This window comes from Ornithorhynchus anatinus, chromosome 2 (genome assembly GCF_004115215.2).
Source record: "Ornithorhynchus anatinus isolate Pmale09 chromosome 2, mOrnAna1.pri.v4, whole genome shotgun sequence".
Taxonomy (NCBI): domain Eukaryota; kingdom Metazoa; phylum Chordata; class Mammalia; order Monotremata; family Ornithorhynchidae; genus Ornithorhynchus; species Ornithorhynchus anatinus.
In genome coordinates, this window is record NC_041729.1 from 6,028,791 (window position 1) to 6,052,349 (window position 23,559).

General features: G+C 61.5%; 2 protein-coding genes across 3 annotated transcripts in view; one reads left to right on the forward strand and one right to left on the reverse strand.

Annotated features, from left to right (window-relative positions):
• BICDL1 (BICD family like cargo adaptor 1) overlaps positions 1-14,091 on the forward strand; it is a 107,323-nt gene extending 93,232 nt beyond the window's left edge. Inside the window, exons 9-11 of the mRNA XM_029058673.2 lie at positions 117-247; positions 7,769-7,889; positions 13,815-14,091. Of these exons, the coding sequence (XP_028914506.1) occupies positions 117-247; positions 7,769-7,889; positions 13,815-14,006 (444 nt within the window). The 3' untranslated portion in view covers positions 14,007-14,091. The remainder of the gene's footprint in view (positions 1-116; positions 248-7,768; positions 7,890-13,814) is intronic.
• Positions 14,092-18,944: 4,853 nt separating this feature from the next.
• RAB35 (RAB35, member RAS oncogene family) overlaps positions 18,945-23,559 on the reverse strand; it is a 28,028-nt gene continuing 23,413 nt past the window's right edge. The window contains exons 4-6 of one of the 2 annotated variants that reach the window (XM_029057992.2): positions 21,044-21,168; positions 20,827-20,951; positions 18,945-19,231 (exon numbers count right to left, since the gene is read on the reverse strand). In XM_029057992.2, the coding sequence (XP_028913825.1) occupies positions 19,103-19,231; positions 20,827-20,951; positions 21,044-21,168 (379 nt within the window). In that variant the 3' untranslated portion in view covers positions 18,945-19,102. The remainder of the gene's footprint in view (positions 19,232-20,826; positions 20,952-21,043; positions 21,169-23,559) is intronic. The other variant, XM_029057993.1, reaches the window with a different exon arrangement.

The following is a 23,559-nucleotide window of genomic DNA, read 5'->3' on the forward strand; positions in this document are numbered from 1 at the left end:
CACGGTGCCTGGCGCGTAGTAAGTGTTTAACAAATAGGATTTTCAAAAAGCGTGGAAGGGCTGCGAGCCCGAATTAGGGGGGTCCTCATGGGCTTCGGTGTCCTTGTCACCCCCAGGTGACTCTGCTGAGTGTGGAGATGACGGCTCTGAAAGAGGAGAAAGACCGGCTCAGAGGGACGTCTGAGGAGAAGGAACCCAAAGAGCAGCTTCTGAAGGCCATCAGGGACCGCGATGAAGCCATTGCCAAGTAAGTGGCCTTTTCCCTGGGCGGGGCCGGAGAGGAGTCCGTCAGTCGGTCGCATTCAATGAGCACTTAGTGGACTCTCCTAAGCGCTTAGTACAGTGCTCTGCACACAGTAAGCGCTCAGTAAATAGGATTGAATGAATTGGGAGAAGACAATCGAACAGTGTAACAGACACATTCCCTGCCAACAAAGAGCTTACAGTCTAGAGTGGAAGGCAGATGTGAGTAAACTCACTATGGGCAGGGGACGTGTCTGCTAATTCTTTTGTGTTGTAATCCCCCAACCGCTTAGTCCGGTGCTCTGCACATAGTAAGCGCTCAATAAATACGATCGATTGATAATAGAAGCAGGGTAGCTGCAGGGCAAGCAGGGTGGCTCAGTGGAAAGAGCTCGAGCTTGGGAGTCACAGGTCATGGATTCTAATCCCACCCCCGCCCCTCATCAGCTAGGCGACTTTGGGCAAGTCACTTCACTTCTCTGGGCCTCAGTTACCTCATCTGTAAAATAGGGATGAAGACTGTGAGCCCCACCTAGGACAACCTGATCACCTTGTATCCCCCCCACCCAGCACTTAGAATAGTGCTCGGCACATAGTAAGCGCTTAACAAATCCCGATATTATTGTTGTTATTAATAGAAAGAAATCAAAGACAGATCTGGACAGGTGCTGTGGGGCTGGGAGGGGGAGAAATAAAACGAGCAAGTCGGGGTGATGCAGAAGGGAAGGGGGAGAAGGAACCATCCCGGAAAACCCTGCCAAAGGTTAATGTGACGTCTGAGCAGCTGGGCCGTTCGCCCTCTGACTCCTCGGCCCTCTGCTTCTCCCCCTCCCTCCGGAGCGAACCCTATGTGGGACATGGACTGTGTCCAACCTGTTCGGCCTGTATCTACCCGAGCGCTTAGGACAGTGCTCGACATAGTAAGCGCTTAAAAAATACGAGAAAAAAAAGAAAAAGTCTGCCGCAGGTGGGGTAGAGGTCATCCATCCATCCATTCAGTTGTATTCATCGAGCGCTTACTGTGTGCAGAGCACTGTACTAAACACTTGGGAGAATACAATACAGCAATAAACAGACACATTCCCTGCCCACAATGAGTCTACAGTCTAGAGAGGGAGAGACAGACATGAGTTCCAGCTAAATAAAATGACGGATACGTACATGAGTGGTGTGGGACTGGGACGGGGGGAAGAGCAAAGGAAACAAGTCAGGGTGACGCAGAAGGGAGAGGAGGAAAGGTGGGGCTTAGTCTAGGAAGGCCTCTTGGAGGAGATGAGCCTTCAGTAAGGCTTTGAAGGAGGGGGAGAGTCGTCGTCTCTCGGATCTGGGGAGGGAGGGCCTTCCGGGCCAGAGGCGGGACGTGAGCTAGGGGTCGGCGGCGAGAAAGGGGCCCAGTGAGAAGGTTAGCGCTAGAGGAGCTGAATGTGTGGGCTGGGTTGTAGGAGGAGAGGAGCGAGGTGTGGTAGAAGGGGGCAAGGTGGTGGACTGCTTTAAATGGAGCGGAGGTTTTGTTTGAGGTGGAGGTGGATGGGCCACCACTGGAGTCCTCTGAGGAGCGGGGTGATATATCCTGAAGGTTCTTGTAGAAAAATGATTCGGGCAGCAGAGTGAAGTACGGACTGGAGGCGGGAGAGACAGGAGGCCGGGAGGTCAGCGAGGAGACTGGTGGGAGAGGAGGAGAGATCGTATTAAGGTGGGAGCAGTTTGGATGGAGAGGAGAGGGCAGATTTTAGAGTACGCAGAGGCCGCCGGTCCCGGGACAGAGAGCGGAGAGAGACGCCTGTTTCTCGGCCCCGGCTCGGGATGAGGGGCTTCGTTCCCCTGACGGGTTCCCAGCGCCACCAGGAAACCCTCTCTTCACCCTCTCCCACCCCAAGCCGTGCTGAAGACATGTGGCCTCCCCTCAGGATCTCAGCGGGGGCAGAACCGCTGCCCTCCGAAAACCGGGGACAAGCCGCCGCCGCCTCCTAGCAGTCAGGCAGTCGTATTTATTGAGCGCTTACTGTGTGCATTGCACTGTACTAAGCGCTGGGGAGGGTACGATATAACAATATAATAGACACATTCCCTACCCACAGTGAGATTACAGTCTAGCAGCGGAGGCCTTCAAATTCCCCACTTGGGAAAGAACCCATAACTAATAATAATAATAATAATAATGTTGGTAGTTGTTAAGCGCTTACTATGTGCTGAGCACTGTTCTAAGCGCTGGGGTAAACACAGGGGAATCAGGTTGTCCCACGTGGGGCTCACAGTTAATCCCCATTTTACAGATGAGGGAACTGAGGCACAGAGAAGTTAAGTGACTTGCCCACAGTCACACAGCCGACAAGTGGCAGAGCTGGGATTCGAACTCATGAGCCCTGACTCCAAAGCCCGTGCTCTTTCCACTGCGCCACGCTGCTTCTCAACTAGAAGTAGGCATCACTCTCAGCTCTCTTTCCTCCGGACCGGCGGCTTCTGCATACTCTCCCCCACCTACAGCAGACTTTTTCATTTTTCTATGGTGTCTGTTAAGCGCTTACTATAATAATAATAATGACATTTGTTAAACGCTTACTAGGTGCAAAGCACTGTTCTAAGCGCTGGGGAGGATACAAGGTGATCAGGTTGTCCCCCGTGGGGCTCACAGTCTTAATGCCCATTTTACAGATGAGGGAACTGAGGCCCAGAGAAGTGAAGTATCTTGCCCAAAGTCACACCGCTGACAAGCGGCTGAGCCGGGACTTGAACCCATGACTTCTGACTCCCAAGCCCGTGCTCTTTCCACTGAGCCATGCTGCTTCTCTATTGCGTCAAGCACTGTTCTAAGCGTTGGTGTAGATACAAGACAATCGGGTTGGACACAGTCCGTGTCCCACATGAGGCTCACAGTCTCGGAGAGAGGGAGGATTTAGTTCCCATTTTGCAGATGAGGTAACTGAAGCACAGAGCAGTTCATTCAGTCGCATTTATTGAGCGCTTACTGTGTGCAGACAGCTGTACTAAGCGCTCGGGAGAGAGTACAGTACAGCAAATGTACAGTCACATTTCCTGCCCAAAACAGGCTTAAAGATTAAAGTCACACAGCAGGCCGATGGCGGAGTTAAGACTAGAACCCAGATCCTCTGATTCCCAGATCCTCCGATTCTCTGGCCCAGCCTGCTGCCGTCTCTTCCTCTCCCCGTCCTCCTCCATCTCCTTGCCCTGAAAGAAATGGCCTTCCTTTCCCCACCTCGGGAATGGGATTTGACAGCTCCTGCCCACTGGGACCATAGCAGACTCTGTAGGCGCCCTGCCTGATTGTTGGCTAGTGACCCTGTCACCGCCTCCTCCCTCTTCCAACCCATCAATGGGCGGGGGGGGGGGGACTTGGAGGCTTTTTCATGGCATCTGTTGAGCACTTACTCTATGCCGGACACTGTACTAAGCGCTAGGGTAGACATAAACTAATCGGGTTGGACACAGTCCCTGTCCCACGTGGGGTTCAGTTTCCATCCCCATTTCATTCATTCATTCATTCAATAGTATTTATTGAGCGCTTACTATGTGCAGAGCACTGTACTAAGCGCTTGGGATGAACAAGTTTGCAACAGATAGAGACAGTCCCTGCCGTTTGACGGGCTTACAGTCTAATCGGGGGAGACGGACAGACAAGAACAATGGCACTAAACAGCGTCAAGGGGAAGAACATCTCGTAAAAACAATGGCAACTAAATAGAATCAAGGCGATGTACAATTCATTAACAAAATAAATAGGGTAACGAAAATATATACAGTTGAGCGGACGGGTACGGTGCTGTGGGGATGGGAAGGGAGAGGTGGAGGAGCAGAGGGAAAAGGGGAAAATGAGGCTTTAGCTGCGGAGAGGTAAAGGGGGGATGGCAGAGGGAGTAGAGGGGGAAGAGGAGCTCAGTCTGGGAAGGCCTCTTGGAGGAGGTGATTTTTAAGTAAGGTTTTGAAGAGGGAAAGAGAATCAGTTTGGCGGAGGTGAGGAGGGAGGGCGTTCCAGGACCGCGGGAGGACGTGACCCAGGGGTCGACGGCGGGATAGGCGAGACCGAGGGACGGCGAGGAGGTGGGCGGCAGAGGAGCGGAGCGTGCGGGGTGGGCGGTAGAAAGAGAGAAGGGAGGAGAGGTAGGAAGGGGCGAGGTGATGGAGAGCCTCGAAGCCTAGAGTGAGGAGTTTTTGTTTGGAGCGGAGGTTGATAGGCAACCACTGGAGTTGTTTAAGAAGGGGAGTGACATGCCCAGATCGTTTCTGCGGGAAGATGAGCCGGGCAGCGGAGTGAAGAATAGACCGGAGCGGGGCGAGAGAGGAGGAAGGGAGGTCAGAGAGAAGGCTGACACGGTAGTCTAGCCGGGATATAACGAGAGCCCGTAATAGTAAGGTAGCCGTTTGGGTGGAGAGGAAAGGGCGGATCTTGGCGATATTGTAGAGGTGAAACCGGCAGGTCTTGGTAACGGATAGGATGTGTGGGGTGAACGAGAGGGACGAGTCAAGGATGACACCGAGATTGCGGGCCTGCGGGACGGGAAGGATGGTCGTGCCATCCACGGTGATGGAGAAGTCTGGGAGCGGACCGGGCTTGGGAGGGAAGATGAGGAGCTCAGTCTTGCTCATGTTGAGTTTTAGGTGGCGGGCAGACATCCAGGTGGAGACGTCCCGGAGGCAGGAGGAGATGCGAGCCTGAAGGGAGGGGGAGAGGACAGGGGCGGAGATGTAGATCTGCGTGTCATCTGCGTAGAGATGGTAGTCAAAGCCGTGAGAGCGGATGAGTTCGCCGAGGGAGTGAGTGTAAATGGAGAACAGAAGAGGGCCAAGAACTGACCCTTGAGGAACTCCAACAGTTAAAGGATGGGAGGGGGAGGAGGCTCCAGCGTAGGAGACCGAGAATGATCGGCCAGAGAGGTAAGAGGAGAACCAGGAGAGGACAGAGTCCGTGAAGCCAAGGTGAGATAAGGTACGGAGGAGGAGGGGATGGTCGACAGTGTCAAAGGCAGCAGAGAGGTCAAGGAGGATCAGAATGGAGTAGGAGCCATTGGATTTGGCAAGAAGGAGGTCATGGGTGACCTTAGAGAGAGCAGTCTCGGTAGAGTGGAGGGGACGGAAGCCAGATCGGAGGGGGTCTAGGAGAGAATGGGAGTTAAGGAATTCTAGGCATCGATTGTAGACGACTCGTTCTAAGATTTTGGAAAGGAAGGGTAGTAGGGAGATAGGACGATAACTGGAGGGGGAAGTGGGGTCAAGAGCGGGTTTTTTTAGGATGGGGGAGACGTGGGCGTGTTTGAAGGCAGAGGGGAAGGAGCCCTTGGAGATTGAGTGGTTAAAAAGGAGATTGAGTGGTTAAAAAGGAGATTGAGTGGTTGAGTGATTGAGTGACTTGCCCACAGTCACACAGCTGACAATGAGAAGCAGCATGGCTCAGTGGAAAGAGCCCAGGCTTGGGAGTCAGAGGTCATGGGTTCAAATTCCAGCTCTGCCACTTGTCAGCTGGGTGACTGTGGGCAAGTCACTTGGCTTCTCTGTGCCTCAGTTACCTCATCTGCAAAATGGGGATGAAGACTGTGAGCCTCACGTGGGACAACCTGATGACCCTGTATCTCCCCCAGCGCTTAGAACAGTGCTCTGCACACAGTAAGCGCTTAACAAATACCAACATTATTATTAAGTGGCAGGGCCGGGATTCGAACCCCTGACTTCTGACTCCCAAGCCCGGACTCTTTCCACTGAGCCACGCTGTTTCTCCTAGAGGAAGGTGTGGGCCTGCCAGCCTGTGAGGGAAATGCCCGAGGTCACTCTCCTCCTCGGTGGGCAGGGCCAGGCTGGACAGGGCAGCCGGCGCAGGGCAGGGGGGCCTGTTTCTGTGAAGCTGAGGAGACCGAGGAAGGGGGTAGGTGGTCTCCCAGGCCGGGCAAGGGTAGCTTGCCTCCCTCGCGTCTCGGCCAGGTCCGGGAAGGGCCGGGAGCCACGGGAGGGAATCGCCGTTCCGGCTCCCCGTCAGGAGACACGAGGCCACCGGTCCCAGCTGGCGGGAGGCCCGTGCCAACGACTCATTGGGCATTCCGGAGCCGTGCCAGTCCCGCTGCCGCCGCAGCGGCTAAGGCGACCTGTGGCCGAGGAGAACCCGGGGCCGGGGGGACGACCACAACCGGACCCCACCTCTCCCCGGCCAAACTCGGTCCTCCTCTGGGCCCGAGCCCGACCGCGGCAACTACCGAGCGGGGGGAACCCCCCTCATCGCTCTTGAAACAAAACGGCCAACAGTCGCGGCCTCCGGGGCCACCCGGCAGACCTCAGATGTTTGCCGAGCTTGACTTTTCCAGGAAGTGGGCAGTGGCTAGGGGTGGGTAGGTGGGTGGGGGTGAGATTGACAGCAGGAGAAAGGGCGTGTGGGATTAACTGGGTTTTTGGTGTGTGTGTCCGTGCGAGTGTGTGTCCAGGTAATTGCCGGGCCGGTTGCTAATTGAACAGTCTTAATGAACAGCCGCGCCGAATGGCACCCGCCTCGGGTCTGAAAGAAATCAGATGGACGAGAAGTAGAAGCGGCCCCGTGCCCCTTGCCTGTCCCCCGACACTCCGGGCTGGGCGTCTGAGCCCAGGGGGTTCGGCGAGACTCGTGCAGACATCTAGTTGATGGTGGGCTAGCTCCGAACCGCAAGGTTTCGCTTGGGGCAGTGGAAGGGAGGGCCCTGGGGTTGGGGGGCTAAGACTCGTCTCTGGGGTCAAAAACATCAGCCAACACAGGGATGGGGCCGCCTTGGGGGGTCTGCGGCACCACGCTCTGACCATCAAGACGGTAGACTGTACGCTCTAGACTGGAAGCCCGTTGTGGGCAGGGAATGTGACTGTTTATTGCTGTATTGTACTCTCCCAAGTGCTAAGTACAGTGCTCTGCCCACAGTAGGCACTCGCTAACTATGATTGAATGAAAACAATAATAATAATAATTACGGTATTTGGTAAGCACTTTCTATGTGCCAGGCACTGTACTAAGTGCTGGGGAGGGTGGGTACAAGCAAACTGGGTTGGACACAGTCCCTGTCCCACAGTCTCAATCCCCATTTTACAGATGAGGTCACTGAGGCCCAGAGAAGTGAAGTGACTCACACGAGGTCACACAGCAGACAAGAGGCGGAGCCGGGATGAGAACCCACGCCCTTCTGACTCCCAGGCCCGGACTCTAGCCACTACACCGAGACTGTGGGCCCCATGTGTGTCCAACCCCGTTAGTCTATATCCACAGCTCACGGGGGGCGTAGTAAGCACTTAACAAATACCACAATTATCAAGTGAAAAGTGTCTCTCCCCCCGCGACCCCCACACACACACCTCTTTCTCCCCGAACCCGGCATTGCTGAGGTTCCAGCAGTGACTCCTCTGGAATCGGGCCCCGTGACCCCCGTCCTGGATGAATCAGAGACCAGAGCCGCCGGCCAGCCGGTCCGTCATCCCCGGCCCCGAGGGGCCACCCCGAGGCCGCCGGCCGGCACCGGGGTGCGAAGCCGAAGCCGCTCGGAGCTGAGCCCGGCCTGCTCTGTTTCAGGAAGAACGCGATGGAGCTGGAGCTAGCCAAGTGTAAGGTTGACATGATGGCCCTGAACGGTCAGCTGCTGGACGCCATTCAGCAGAAACTGAACCTCTCCCAGCAGCTCGAGGCCTGGCAGGTAAACGGGAGCGGGGCACGTCTGGCCAGGGGCGTCTCTGGGGGCCAGAGGGGGTCTCTGTGGGGGGAGTGGGGACCGTCTCCAGGCATCCGGGACGCCAGCGAGGCCCGGACCCTGAGAAGAAAGCCCATCTATCGCCATCCTTCCCGTCCGTCCTTCCCTCCCTCACCGAGGGAAGCTGGACTGGGTGGCCACCCGGGTGCCGTCCGGCCATCCCTTCTCCTCTCCCCGTCTTCGTCCTCGCCCACGCTCCCCTTTCTCCCGGCCGAGGGCCGACCGGCTCCGACTCGGACACCGGCACCGGCTCTGAGAGGGAGGCGCGGACGGAGGTTCCTTGGAATCGGGTCTCCGTGCCCGAAGCGAGGGAGGCCCATCCGAGGCCCCGCTGGCTCGGAGACCCCTGACCTGCGGCCACGGCGGCCTCCTCCCTCTCCGCCATGGTTCCGGGCCCGGCCCAGCCCGGTCCCGCGGCAACGGTTCCCGGTTTCTGTTGACATTCAGGCGGTGCCGATGCAGGATGTGGGCGGGACTGGGACTCTAAACAGCTCTTCCCGAGCTGTTTTCTAACTGGGAAAGAGAAAATCCACCTGCTGGCTAAACCGCCGTTGGAGCAGCGTCCCCACGCTTGGTCGGGAAGGCCGGTGACCGGCGGAGGACTGGGGTGGGGGGACGTGGGGACCGTAGAGGGAGGGCAACCGCCCCAGCCTCCAGGGGCGGGGGAGTTGGTGACAGTTTTGGTGACAGTTCGTGGGCTCTGTCCAAGACCCTGGCTCCGGGGTCAACCGATCAGTGGTGTTTACTGAGCAATGACCGTATGCAGAGCACTGTACCGAGCGCCTGGGAGAGTATAAGCGGGTAGACACAATCCCTGCCCACGACGAGCTTATATTAGAGGGGAAGACAGACATTATTGGAAATCCATAAATGACAGATTTGGACATAAATTCTGGGGAGCAGAGGGTGGAACGAATACCAAGTGCCCAAAAAGGTAGATCCAAATGCGGGGACGACGCAGAAGGGAGAGGGAAGACGGGGAAAGAGGACTTAATCGCAGAAGACCTCTTGGAGGAGAAGTGACCGTAATAAGGCTTCGAGGGTGGGGTCCCGGGGCTCTCTCCGCCGGTCTCCCTTTAACCCTCTCCGGCCTTGGGTGGCGGAAATGCCTCCTCCCTCAGCTTAGGCTCCGTTTTTTTCAACGCCGCTGTCTTCTCCTTTCTCTCTTCTCTCCTGGCTACAGTTTGCTTCCTCAGGGCTTTTCACTATCTGGCTCCTTTGGTTTCTGATCTAGTGGTCTCTCCCAGTTCCCGTATCTACAGCTTTGATTGTACCCCCCTCCTGCCTTTGAGGTGAGCGCCGCCATCCCTCCCTCCGAGTCCCCCCCGCACCCGTCCCTCCGCCATCCCCGGCCCTCCCATCTCATCGGCGGCCCGTCCGCCCCATCGCTCGCCTCACGTCGCATGTCGTCGCCACGCGCCGCTCCTCGCAACCTCCGGCCAGGGCCGACGCCGCCCGGCCCCTCCTCTCTGGGGACGGAGCTCTGTTGAGAAGGCGCCGTTTTTAACCAGAGCCTGGGGGTCTCCCCGTCCTTCCTGCCGTGGGGAGCCCGGACGCGTGTGTGCCGGGGAAAAGAGGGGTTCAGCGCGGTATAAATCTCCGTCGGGTGCGGGGGCCACCCGTAGTTACCTATTCCTTTTTCCTTCTGGTATTTAAGCCCGGGGGTGTCTCATTTCCGAATCCCCAAGTGGTAATTATGATACTATGTGGCAAACACCGTTCTAAGCGCTGGGCTAGATTCGAGTTAATCAGGTTGGACGCAGTCCGTGTCCCACAGGAGGGCTCACAGTCTAAGTAGGACGGAGTTGGATTTATAGATGGAGCAACTGAGGCCCAGAGAAGAATAATATTTGTTCAGCACTTATTACACTGAGTATATTCGACACCGAACTAAGCGCTGGGGTGGATGCGAGCAAATCAGGTCGGACACGGTCCCCGTGTCATGTGGGGCTCGCCGTCTCAATCCTCAGAGAAGCGAAGTGTCTTGTCCAAGGTCACCCAGCAGACGAGTAGAAGAGCCAGGATTAGAGCTCAAGTCCTCTGACTCCCAAACCTGGGCTCCATCCACTAGGCCACGACTGCTTCTCTGTGGACACGACTGGTCGTGCGGAAGGCGGCTGCCGGGGCAGCTTGGCCGGGGGCCTCTCCCAGCCTCGGTGGGGCCGCCCCTGCTTGGCCTCCCTCAGCTTCCGTCGATCCCAAGCCTTCAAGCCCAATAGGGCCGGGCCTGCCGGGGGTTGGGGGTGGCCAACCTGCCAAAGTGGGCGGGGGAGGTTGGCGGAGGGTAGCGTGTTTCTCACCACCCTCCTTCCTAGTGGCCTAGAGGATAGAGCCTGGGCCCGGGAGTCAGAAGGACCAGGGTTCTAACCCCAGTTCTCGTGCCTCAGTGGAAGAAGCCCAGGCTTAGGAGTCCGAGGTCATGGGGTTCAAATCCCGGCTCCGCCACCTGTCAGCTGTGTGACTGTGGGCCAGTCACTTCACTTCTCGGTGCCTCAGTGACCTCATCTGTAAAATGGGGATGAAGACTGTGAGCCTCACGTGGGACAACCTGATGACCCTGTATCTAGCCCAGCGCTTAGAACAGTGCTCGGCACGTAGTAAGCGCTTAACACCAACATTATCATCATTGTCTGCTGCGGGATCATGGGCCAGTCACTTCACTTCTCCGGCCCTCACTTCCCTCATCTGTAAAATAGGGATTAAGACTGTGAGCGCCACGTGGGACGGAGACCGTGTCCAACGTGATTTACTTGTATCCGGTACAATGTCCGGCACCCAGTAAGCGCTTAACGAAGACCAGAGTTAGAATTAGAGCAAGGCTCGGGCAGTTGGCTTCGGTTCTTCCTGCACTGAGCCGGCCAGCCAGCCCGGGGTGGGCTGGGGGAGACTCGCCGCCTCTGAGGGGATGGAGAGGTGCAGGGGCAGCCGCTCTTCACCGAGTCCCCTCGGGGCAGCCCCCCTTCTCTCCCTCCGGGAGCTGAGGTGGGACAGAGGGAGCAGGACGGTGTAGTGGATAGAGCCTGGGAGTCAGAAGGACCAGGGTTCTAATCCCGGCTCGGCCACTTGTCCGCTGGGTGACCTTGGGCAAGTCACTTCCCTTGTCTGGACCTCAGTGACCTCATCTGTCAAATGGGGATCGAGACGACGACAACTTGTAAACACCCCAGCGCTTAGTATAGTGCCTGTAGTAAGCACTCAAGTGCCACGATTTATCATTATCATCATCACTTGCTCCGAGCGGGCTCTTCTACGGCTTTCGCCGGCCTCGGTTTGCTCGGCTGGCGAACGGGGTGGCCGAGGCCCAGGGACCAGTTTGGTCTGGGCGAGGTGCCCACGGCGAGGCAGTCAGCCTCCCCGAAATAACCTTCCTGCCAGGGAGGCCGGGGAAAGAGCAGTCCTGACTAGGGGCCCGCGGGCAAGTCCAAAGGGCGATGCCAGTGGATGCTGACGTGTCACCGGAGATGATGATAAAGCGCTTACTATGTGCCAAGCACTTTCTAAGCACCGGGATAGACACGCGTTAATCTGGTCGGACCCAGCTCCGGTTCCACGCAGGGCCCACGGTCTGAATAGGAGCGAGAACAGGTATTTCATCCCTATTTTACAGTCGAGGAAACCGAGGCCCAGAGAATTGAAGTCACTCGCCCGAGGTCAAACGGAAGGCAACTGGCAGAGCCGGGCCGAACAGCCGGGTCGTCCGACACCCAGGCCCCGGCGCTTTCCACGGAGCCGCGGCGTTTTTCGAGATGGACCCGGAGGCCCCTTGGAGGCCGGAACTGGGCTGCTCCGGCCGGGCCGGGGGGGGTTCAGGAGACCAGAGGCCTGTCCGGCGGATTTGAGGGGGACGGCGGGCCCGGCGGGTTTAGGCATTTCCCAGCTGCCCGGTCCCCCGATGCAGCCCGAGTCGGGAACACGGTGTGTTCCCTGGGACCGCCGAGCCCCCTCCGCGTGGGAGTCGAGTATCTCATCTGCCACCGATGGACCGTGTGGACCCGCCCCTCCGGCCCCCACCGCCGCAGCCCCCTCCCCTCTTGGCTCCTGCACAAAAGCTCCGCTTCACGGGGGTGGGAGCCGTGCCGGGGAGGGAGGGTCAGAGGTCACTCCGGCCAGACGAACGCTCTCGGATCGGCCGATTCCCCTCAGGGGTCCCGCCCGGCGCCGTCACCGCGTCGGACGTCCGTAAGCGCCACCCGTGGCCCCGCCACCCGCGCTGCCCCCACGGAGGATCTCCGGGCTCCGAGCCACACCGCCCCCGACCTCGCTCTGCTGGCTTGGGAGGGCTGCGACCCAGAGGCCCGCTGGGAACTGTAGTCACAGGAATACTAAAAGTAACACGTTAGTGTTCTCGTGACTCCCACCGCCAGAAATACTTCCCGCGCCCGGGGATACCGGCCCACACCGGGCTGGCGGTGAGGGGAAAAAGGGCGGTCCGGGCCCCGGGCCGGCCCTCCGCGAGCCGGCCACGCCGACCCTGGGGTTGGGGAGGGAGGGAACCGAAGGAAGCTCGTAGGTTGTAGGGCGAGGAGGGCCGGGCCGCGGCAAAGGGGAGGGAAGGCAGAGGTAACGACGACTTCTCCAACAGACCAACCTCACACGTTTTAAATGCGCCGGGCTCCGGCCCCGGCCCCTCCCCCGGTACAGACTGGGCCGGTCGCTGCTGGTTCCTGTCAAGCTGGGAGACCACGGCGGGCTTCCCGGCTTGACTGAAGCCAACTCTCCATCGCCCTGCCCACTCAGAACCAACCGCGGGGCCCAGGCCCACGTCTGGCCAATGGCTCTGGCAGAGCCCGAGGCCCAAGGGACTTCCCGGAGGAATCGGGCTCTCGGATCCCGGGGAGGCGGCTGGAGCCTGCCACACCCGCGGGCTGGACCCGGCCAGGAAGAGGTGCTTTCGGCTCTTGCCTCCCCATAACGATAATCGTAATCACTGTGGTATCCGTTAAGCGCTTACTGCGTGCCAGGCACCGTACTGAGCGCTGGGCTACGTAGAAGTCCGTTGACACAGTCGCCGTCCCACTTGGGGCTCACAGTCTCAATCCCCATTTTACAGACGAGGGAACCGAGGCCCGGAGAAGTGAAGGGACTCGCCCAGGGTCACACAGCAGGCAAGGGGAAGAGCCAGGATTAGAAGCCGGGTCCGTCTGACTTCCAGGCCCGCGCTCTAACCGCTAGGCCACGCTGCTTCTCATGGCAAAGAGAAGCAAAAAACCACATCCGACGGGGGCAGCGTCCCCTGTCCAAGAACCCGTCCGTGCTCTAACCCAGCGTCAGGCGGGGAGAAAAGGATGGGCTTCCCAACCGCACCCCTGGGAGAACTGGGGGGACTCATCGGGGACAGGGGGCTGGACTCGATGACCTTTGCTAGCTGCAGGAATTTTGCCGCATAGGAAACCAGGTCCCTAGTAGCTGTTTACCGGAGCGGTCGGGTGTGTTTGCACGTGCTTGTGTTTGTGCGTCCATCCGTCTGTCCATCCGTCCCTTCTGGGGGCCACCGGAGAAGGGTGCCAAGCCGCTCGAACCGTACAATAGCCTGGGGTCCCGGCCCCCGCATCTGCACCCGTGAAGCTGCGGTTTCTGGCTCTCTCCCTTCCTGGACGGCCGGCCAGCACGCAGAGGGGCCTGGTGCTCGGGTGCGTGTGTGGCGGGGGGCGGTCATCTGGGGCCACCGGGGGTCTGGGCAGAATCGGCCCAAGGGAGCGGGCTCCCCTTCTCGCAGCTGGCAGCTCCCACGCCGTCTCCTCCCTCCGTCCTCCTCCCGCCTCATCGCCTCAGCCCGCCCGTCTCCACCCGCGCTCCGTGCCGGGGGCCGCCCGGGGGCCCTCCGGCCCCCGCCCGGCCCCTCACCCCCCTTTTTCCCCCCCCCGCTCCCAGGACGACATGCACAGGGTCATCGACCGGCAGCTGATGGCCAAGCACCAGAAGGAGCGGAGCCGGCCCGCCGCCTCCTTCTCCGGCGGCCTCCGGGCACCGCGGGGCCCCGGGCCCCGGGCCGGGCCGCCGGCGGAGCAGCGGGGCCCCGGGCCGGAAGGCAGGCGCCTCTTTTCGTTCTTCAGGAAGATTTAAGTCCGGAGGAGCTGGCGCCCGGCGCCGCGGCGGCAAACTGTGGGGCCGGGGAAGCAACCCCCGGCGGGCGGAGGGGGCCCGCCGCCGCCCTCGCCGCCGCCCTCCTCGTACCGGCCAGGGCCGCCCGGCCGCCCGCCGCCGGGCCTGCCCCACCGGGGTCCAAACTCCTCTCTTCCTCCCGCCGCGGCGTCCGAGGCGGGCCCCCTCCCCGCTCCCGCCTCAGGAGCACGTGCGCGCGAGAGGGAGGCCCAAGGGCGGCCCGGGCCTCCTCCCCGACCCCAGGAGCGGAAGGGGAAGAGGGAGCGCGGGATGCCCTTCGCCCCGAGGCCGGGCTAGGCCTCTCGGCGCCCTTCCTCCAGGGTGGGGCCGACGTGGCACCGTCCCGGCTCCGGGGGCCCCGGCTCCGGGGGCCGCCCCCGGGGCCGCGAGGCCGGCATCTACGCCTCCCTCGATGGGGCCGAGGGAAGCCGAGGGCCCGTGGCTCCCACGGGCTGATCTCCCAGCTCTCTACCGGCCGGGTCTCGGCCCCCGGCCCCCGTGGAGGCGGCGGCGGCTGCCGCTCCTCTGAACCCCCGACGGCAGAGATCGCCCTTCACCCCGGCCGACCCCCGCACTCCCCTCTCCCTCGCTCCCCTCCGGGGCCCCCGCCCCGGAGCCCGGTCCGCCTGCGGGTCGAGCCCCGGCTTCCCAGCGATGGAGCGGGAAGCGGGGAGAGGTGCCGCCCCTCTCCCCGCGGCCGGCGGGGGGCAAGCGTGCGGCCGGGCCCGGCGTGACGGCGAGGCACGGCGAGGCTGGCCCGCGCTGGACTTGGTGCGGCCTCGGTACCGGCTGCGGGCTGCCCCCCGGGGAAGCCACGCGGGGCCCGGGTGGGGTGCGTGCCACCCGGACCCCAGCGCCCGAAGAAGGGGGCAGAATCCGCATCTTGGGGAGAATTTCCCGGTTCCTCGGGGCCCCGTCCCTCACACGGCCGCCCCGGCCCGCCGCCTTCCCTCCCTGTCGGTCGCTGCTAGCCCGGGGTGGGCGGGGGAGGCGGGCACATCCTTCCTGCCCCTCTCCACCACCTCGACAACGGCAAGGCCCCGGCCTCAGGTCCCGAAGGCCGGGCCGGAACCACCGCCCCCTCCTCTACCCAGAGGGAGTCCCTACTACCGCTCACTCGGCTCTGCCGTCCCCTCTCCCCGGCCCGGTCGGGTCGGGCCCCGGCCCGGGAGCCCCCGCAGGAGCTGGGCAAGGGGAAGCCAAAAGGCCGAGGGCAGAGCCCGCCTACGCGGCGGCCCCGACGCCGCCGCGGCCCCCTCCGGCCGCCTCCGGGCCAAGAGTCCGGGCCCGGCCCGCACGGCTCCCCGGACCCCGGCGGCAGTAAAGCGGGGGACCTTCACCCCCCCGAGCGGAACCTACGGCGAACTGGCTTTGGCAACCGAGGGCGGGTGCCGAAGGAATAAGTAGGGGCGGGTGGCGGGGCCGGCGGCTTCCCCATCCCGGGGCCGCCGCCAAGAACCCCTCGTCCTCGCCCGGGCATCCCAAGCTCGGCCCCGCACTGCCCGACGGGCGGAGGAGCCGGCGGGGGGCCGGACCGGGAAGGCCCTGCCCCGCGACCGACTCGCGGCGGGAGAAGCTCGGCAGGGAAGCGTGGCGAGAACGCGTCCGTAGGGATGTTCCCACCACAGTGCTGTAATTTTTGTATGTAGCAGTCCTGTAAATACATGTACGGATTTTATAATATACATATTATATATAAATCTATAAAGGCATATTTTTAGAAAAACAGTGCTCCACAGCTTCTTTTGTAAATAGTCCTGCCCAAATAAAGTCCGTTTCTACCGAGCCCATCTGGTTCGCGGTTATTCGGTTATCCCCAGCGGGAGGCGAGGGGCGCCTGAAACGGAGCGCCCACCCTGGCCCGGCCCCCGACCGGTGACCGGGGTCTTCGGGTCCCCGGCCCCCGGACCTCATGATGACAACTCTGGGATTTGGGAAGCGTTTATCAGGTGCCGGGCACCGTTCTAAGCGCTGGGGTGGATGCGAGATAATCAGGTTGGACAAAGCCCCTGTCCCCCAGAGGGCTCAAAGTATCGATCACCGTTTGGCAGATGAGGGCACCGAGGCACGGAGAAGTGAAGCGACTTAATGCTGGCATCTGTTAAGCGCTTACTATGTGCAGAGCACTGCTCTAAGCGCTGGGGTAGACACGGGGGAATCAGGTCGTCCCACGTGGGGCTCACGGTCTTCATCCCCATTTTACAGATGAGGTCACTGAGACGTCAAGTGACTTGCCCAAGGTCACACAGCAGAGGAGTGGCAGAGCCAGGATTAGACCCCACATCCTTCTGACTCGTTCACTGATTCGATCCTATTTATTGAGCGCTTACTGTGTACTAAGCGCTCGGAAAGTACAGTTCGGCGACAGATAGAGACGATCCCTACCCCACCACGGGCTCGCTCCCAGGCCTGTACGCTACCCGCTAGGCCACGCTGCCACTTGCTGCCGGACTTCCAGCCGGAACCGCCCCCCGCCCCGGGTGAGGACGAGGTGAATTCCGACCGCGGGCCACCTCTCCTCCCCCGCCGGCTGGCCGGAGGCCCACCCGAGTCCGCACTGCCCGCCGCCCCGCGGGGGGGGACGGAGGGGAAACTCGGCGTAGCTCCCCGAGAGGATTTAAAAGCCACGAGAAACCGAAGAGCCAACTCCCGGCCGCCAACCCTCCGACCGCATCCTTTCTGGCTTCCCTTCCGAAAAGCCGGCGAGCCAGCCGCCCACGGGGGGCGACCCGAAGCGGGGGGCGAAGAGGCGGCGAGCGGCCCGACGCCGCGCCCGTGCGGGCCGGGGCGCACGGGCCCCGGTTGGCCCCCGCGGGGGCGGCAGGGGGCCGGGCCCGGCCCCGGCTACGGAAGAGGAAACGGACCCCGGAAGGAAGAGTTGGCAGCTTGTAACCTTTATTTTTAGTATTTTTTTTTTTAAAAAGCATAATTAGAAACTTCCAATACAGAAATAATCCCAGCAAACCACTGAAACATTCCATTGACACTTGGGAAATTTCACATCGAGGCCCCCGGCGCCGCGGACCGCCCCCCCGCCCCGTCCCCCCACCCCTTCCTTCCGCCCCCACCTCGGCGGGTCCCTTCCTCGGGGCTCAAGGAGCCGTCGCCGGCCACGCGGGCCGCCCCGGGGGACCGGGCTCGCCACGGCCGGCGGCCCGCCGCCACCCTCTCCCGCCCCCCGCGACTCCCACCCGGGCGGGGAGCGGCAGGCCCGGGCGCGGAGTTCGTCTCTTATTGCTTCGGTTCACAAAACCTCAGAGGGGGTTTCCTTTTCCGTTCACCTAATAAGTTACAGACCCGCCGCTGGCGGGCGGCGCCCTGTAGTGCAGATCGCCCCCCGGGGAGCGACGAGGAGCCGGGCCGCGCCTCGCCCCCACCGCCCCCCTCCCCTCCACCCCCACCCAGGGCCACCCCCCCATCCCTCCCCCACCACGAGGTGCCCCCAGCCCGCGACCCGTCGGGGTGGCGGGGCGGCGCTCTCTGCGCACGGGGCCGGAGCCGACGCCTCGGACGCCGTCCCCGGCACTCTGCTGGATAAAAACCCGCCCGACGGTGCCGACGTGAAAGACCCGCGGTGAAATTGATCCACGATGCGATTGTCCGATCAGGACTTGGCCCGGATACTGATTTTGTCTTTAAAAAAAAAAAAATCTAATTAAATACACGTGGCAAAAAAAAATAAATTAATCCCATGTTCCGTGATCCATTCCCGGGGAGGGGAAGGGCGGGTCGCTCGGGCCCCAGGGCGGGGAGACACCCCAGAACCTCCGCCTCCCTCCGGGCCGCCTCGGGGCGGCTCCCGGGGGTCGTGGGATCGTTTCTATCCGTGATCAATCTCATCCGCGCCCCCCCCACCCCCCACCCCCCACCCCCTCCCCGCCGGCTCGGCCACTCGAGTCCCGGCCGGCCGGGCCCCGGAGTCGTGTCGGGACCCAGGATGGCCACGGGTGGGGAGGCCGGAGGCGGGTCGCTGCTCCGGCCCGGCCCCCGGGGAGCGGGGGACGGGGTGCTCCTTCCGCTCCGCCCGCTTGAGCGACCCCATCCCCGACCGCCGGAGCGAAGGGGATGGGGCCCCCGGCCCGGTTCACTGCCCGCCAGGGTCCGCACGCTCCAGAGGAGCAGCTGGGGGAGGGGCTCGGGGGGTTTCATTTGGCTCTGTTTTCTTCCAGAGTTGTACACCTTCCTCCCGGAGGGGATCGAGGCATTTTGGAACCTACGTCGGTCGAGTCCGGCCTCCCCCGAGGGCCGGGGCGGCCTCGGCCCAGGGCGGCCGCTTCGGGCGGCCAGGCGGTGGCGGGGAGGGGCGACGCCCAGGACGGCCCCCTCGGGCACCGGGCGCCCCGGTGGAGATGCCCGAGACCCCGGCCGGAAGACGAGCCAGACTCGGGGGGAGGCCCCGCCGCCAGCTGCCCGGACGGACGCCAGAGGGACACGCGGGAGGGCACGGGGGCCCACCCCCGGTCCGGTCCGGCCGGCCACGCCGGACGAGGAGCGGGAGGAAGACCGGGAGGAGGAGGAGGAGGAGGAGGAAGTCAGGGGAAGAATCCAAAGCGCCAGTCGGCCTAGGCAGGGGAAAGGAGGAAGCTGCAGCAGCCCCGCGTCCCTCCGTCCGTCCGTCCCCCCCACCGCCTGCCAGGCCGGGGCCGGAGTGGGGCCGAGGGGCGGGGGTGGGCGTGAGCCCCGGCCCGCCTCTCCGGGAAGCCTCGCTCGGCGGTCGGCGGTGGGTCGGCGTGACGAGGCGAGAGCCCAAGCGATATGAGGTGGCGCGGCTGGTTAAAGCAATATACATTATGTACAGACCGGTTAATCCGTCCGCTCGGCGGGCGGGCGGGCGGCGGGCCCAAGCCGGGGACCCCCGGCCGGGAGCCCCCTCCCCGCCCCGGGGCGCGCGGGGGGAGGGGCGGGGGCCCGTCCGTTACCCTCTCCGCACCCGAGAGGGAGCGCGCCGCCGCCGCCGCCGCCCAGGAGGGAACGTGGAGAAAAATCTTTTAAATAACGGGCCGAGGCGGGGCGCGCCCGGGCCGGGACCGCGGGAGTCTCTGCAGAGGGAGGCACCATTAGCAGCACCGCTTCTTCCGTTTACTGTTCTTCGTGAGCTTCACCACGTCGTTCTGTTGCTGCTGCTGCTGCTTCGCCAGGTTTTCCTTCTTGGCTCGCAGGACCAGCTCCGTGATACAGTTGAACATCTGCAACGGCCAGGGAGGGAGGAGGGTGTCGGCTCCGGGGGAGGGAAAGGGCGGAGGCGTCGCCCTGCACCCCGCCGGGGGCCCCGGGAGCATAGGGGAGGTCCTGGTAGAAGTAGGGGTGCCCCCAGGAGACGGGGGGAGGCCCCGAGGGCGAAACTCTCCAGACTGGGCCGGTCCGACGCTCCCCAGAGCTCCGACATCCCACCTGGCCCGTCTCCCGGACACCCCCTCCCGGACCTCCTCCTCCTCCTCCTCCTCTTCTCCCAACCCCATTCACACCTCCGTTGGCCAGGGCGGGCCTGCAAGAGCCCCCGAGCCTTCTGCTCGTTGATAATTTAGGGATCAGGGGAAGCAGCGTGGCTCAGTGGAAAGAGCCTGGGCTTGGGAGTCAGAGGTCATGGGTTCGAATCCCAGCTCTGCCACTTGTCAGCTGTGTGACTGTGGGCAAGTCACTTCGCTTCCCTGGGGCTCAGTTACCTCATCTGTCAGATGGGGATTAACCGTGAGCCTCACGTGGGACGACCTGATTCCCCTGTATCTCCCCCAGCGCTTAGAACAGTGCTCTGCACACAGTAAGCGTCTAACCAATACCAACATTATTATCTGTAAGCGCCTACTCAGCGCTGGGGTAGATATAGGACGATCAGACCGGGCACGGTCCGTGTCCCCCTCGGGCCTCACAGAGCGGCAGGAGGGAGGACAGATATCTTCTCCCATTTGACCGGGTAGGAAACAGGCCCAGATAAATGAAGCGACACGCCCGAGGTCACACGGCAGGCAAGCGGTAGAGCCAGGAATAGAACCCGGCTCTTCCGACGGCTCCTACTCGGTCAACTCTCTCTCTCTCCTACCTCGCCTCGCTGCTCTCTTACAAGACACCCCGCTCCTCTTAAGGTAACCTACCCCGTCCCTCGATCCCGTCTCTCTCGCCGCCGCCCCGCCGCAGAACTCCCTCCCCCTTCGTCACCTCCCCTCACCTTCAAAGGTCGGGGGCCTGATTAAACCCTAATTTCCATCGCACCTCCTCCAAGAGGGCTCCTCTAATCTCTCGTTTCTTCCGCCCACCCTCTCCTCACCGAAGTCCGCGCGCCGGGCCGTGTACTCTTTTAGCATTTTCCTACTCTCCCCAGTCCCACGGCACTTATGTACAGAGCCTTATACTCTATTTCCCCTATCGGCAATTGGTTCTAATATCTATCTTCCCCCCCCGACTGTAAGCTCCCTATAGGCAGGGACGGTGTCTACCGACTTTCTCCTATCGTGCCTTCCCAAGTGCAGAGTACTGTCTCTGCACACACTACGCGCTCGATAAATACCACCGGTCGACTCCATTAGACCACGCTGCTTGTTCAGGGCGGGGGGTGTTGGGGAAAACCAGGTAGTGGGGGAGGAGAGGGGTTTAGGGGGGCCGGGCCGGGCACGAGTGGCCGGCCCGAGGATCGAGAAGCAGACACTCAGTTTCCCAGAGTCCCCGGCACCGTTTCGGAAGCCGGCCCTGGTGCCCGTCTCTCTGGGGCCAGGTGGCAGAGGGCGGAACGGGAGGGCAAAGGGGAGAAGAAGGGACCCTCCCGCCTGGCCCGAGACCCCGCCCCCACCTCTTCCACGTTGACGTTCTCCTTGGCACTGGTCTCAAACAGCTGGATCCCCATCTGCCCGGCAAACTTGTGGGCGTCTTCCGTCTCCACCACCTTCCGCTCGGGATCATCGTTCTTGTTCCCCACTGCGAAGAACGGGGCGGGTCGGCGCGGGGGCGTCGCGGGGCTCGTCGCCCCGACGGTCCCGCCCCCGCCCGCCGCCCAGGGCCCACCTCACCTAATATCCGGCACACGTCGTCGCAGTTCTGGTTGATCTCATGCAGCCACCGCTTGACGTTGACGAAGGACTCCGCGCTGGTGACGTCGTACACCACGATGACCCCGTGGGTCCCTCGGTAATACCTGAGAGGTGCCAGGGTCGCGTCAGGGCTGACCCTCGCCCACCCCCATCTCAGCTCACCCGTCCCCCCACCCTGCCCTCCTCCCCGGCCCCAGACGCCTCGGGCCTTCCCGACACACACACACACACGCACGGAAACTGAGACCGACGACCAAAGACATCAGGCCGGGAGCTGCTCTCCGAAGGCGGCGGATGGATAATAATAATAACTGTGGTATTCGTTAAGGGTTTACTATGTGCCAAGCACTCTTCTAAGCGCTGGGGTAGATACGAGTTAATCTGGTTGGACACGGTCCCTTTCCCACACGGGGCTCACAGTCTTCATCCCCGTTTTACGGGTGAGGTCACTGAGGCCCAGAGACGTGAAGTGACCTGCCCAAGATCACCCAGCAGACACATGGCAGAGTCGGGATTAGAACCCAAGCCCTCCGACACCCAGGCCCGTGTTCCTTCCACTAGGGGTGGGGAGACGGTGGTGGAGCTCGGTCCGTCCAGAGTTCGCCCCCCACCCCCGTTCTCGGAGACCCTCAGTCAGACACCTCCCAGAGGGGCGCCGAACAAGCGCTTTCGGAGAAAGATGCAATCGGTCCGGGCAGGGTCCGCCCGGCTCTCTGAAGGCCTAATAATAATAATAATTCTGGTACTTGTTAAGGGCTTACTATGTGCCGGGTACTGTACTAAGCGCTGGGGTGAAGCAAATCGGATTGGAAACAGTTCCTGCCCCACACAGGACTCACCGTCTCGATCCCCGTTTTACAGATGAGGTCACTGAGGCACAGAGAAGTAAAGTGACTCGTATCGAGCAGACAAGTGTCAGAGTGAGGATTAGAACCCACGACCTTCTGACTCGCGCAGTGTCCTGCCTAGGCGGGGCTTTCCTTGCCCACTTTTCCCCGGCCCCGCCTGCCCAGCCGAGCGCAACGGAGGAACGGGAGAGGATGCGGAGCAGCCAGAGTCGAGGGTCTGAACTCCGCTGGGAGGGCCGGCGGGTGAACGCGCCAGAAACCGAGTCGCCCAGGGCCGGCCCAGCCCGGCCTGAGCTTCAACAGCCCGGCGTCATTATGACTGGCTCTGGCTTGGGCCCAGCGAGGGCCGGAGAGGTGGCTCAGTGACGGAAGGGACTGCCTTTGACCTCTGCTGTACTTTCCCGAGCGCTTAGTACAGTGCTCTGCAGACGGTGGGAGCTCAGCTGATATTCCTGATCGACCGACAGACAGCCGGAACTGGCACTGACTGTATGCCCAAACGGTCCGTGGAAACAACCGATCGACTGAAACCGCGCCGAGAGACCCCTTCCCCAGCCCCCGCCAACCTCCGAGGGCCGACCTTCAAATCGGAGACCGAACGCCCCCGTCACTCCGGACCAGAGACTGGACTCTGCGATCTCTCAACAAATCAATGGCATTTATTGAGCGCTTACTACGCACGGAGCGCAGCGTAGCGCTTGGGAGAGTCGGATACGGCTATCGGACACGCTCCCTGCCCACGACGAGCTTACGGTATGGGGGGGAGACAGCCAATAATATAATTTACAGGATATAATTTAAAGGTATGTACATAAGAGTCGCGGGGTTGAGGGTGGGGCCGATATCAAATATCCAAAGGTCACAGATCCGACTGCATAAACGACGCAGGAGGGAGGGAGCCAGGGAAAAGAAGGCTTAATCGGGAAAGGCCTCTGGGAGGAGATGTGACCTTAATAATGCTTTGAAGGTGGAGAGAGCGGTGGTCTAGAAGAGGAGGAGTTCCGGGCTGGGGGGGAGACGTAGGAAAGGGGTTGGCAATGAGATAGACAGGTCAGAAACAGTAAGTCGGTGCTAGAGGAGCAAAGTGTGTGGGCTGGGCTGCAGGAGATCAGTGAGGCGAGGCAGGATGGGGCAACCAGATTGAGGGCTTTAAAGCCGTCGGGAAGGAGTTTCTGTTTGATGCAGAGGCGGATGGGTGGCCACCGGAAGGTTCTAGAGGAGTGGGGAGAAATGGACTCAACGTTTTCGTGTTTTCTAAAAAAAGATACAGGCAGAGCGAAATATGGACTGGAGTGGGAGAGACAGGAGGCGGGGAGGTCAGCGAGGAGGCTGAGGCAGGAGTCCAGACGGGATAGGATAATATTAATAATAATGGTATTTGTTAAGCGCTTACTACGTGCAGAGCACTGTTCTAAGCACTGGGGTAGATACAGGGTAATCAGATTGCCCCACGTGGGGCTCACATTTAATCTCCATTTTTACAGATGAGCTGAGGCACAGAAGTGACTTGCCCAAGGTCACACAGCAGACAAGTGGAGGAGCCGAGATTAGAACCCCACGACCTCTACCTCCCAAGCCCGGGCTCTTTCCACTAAGCCACGCTGCTTCTCTAGCGCTTGGATAAGTGCTTGGATCACCGCGGTAGCC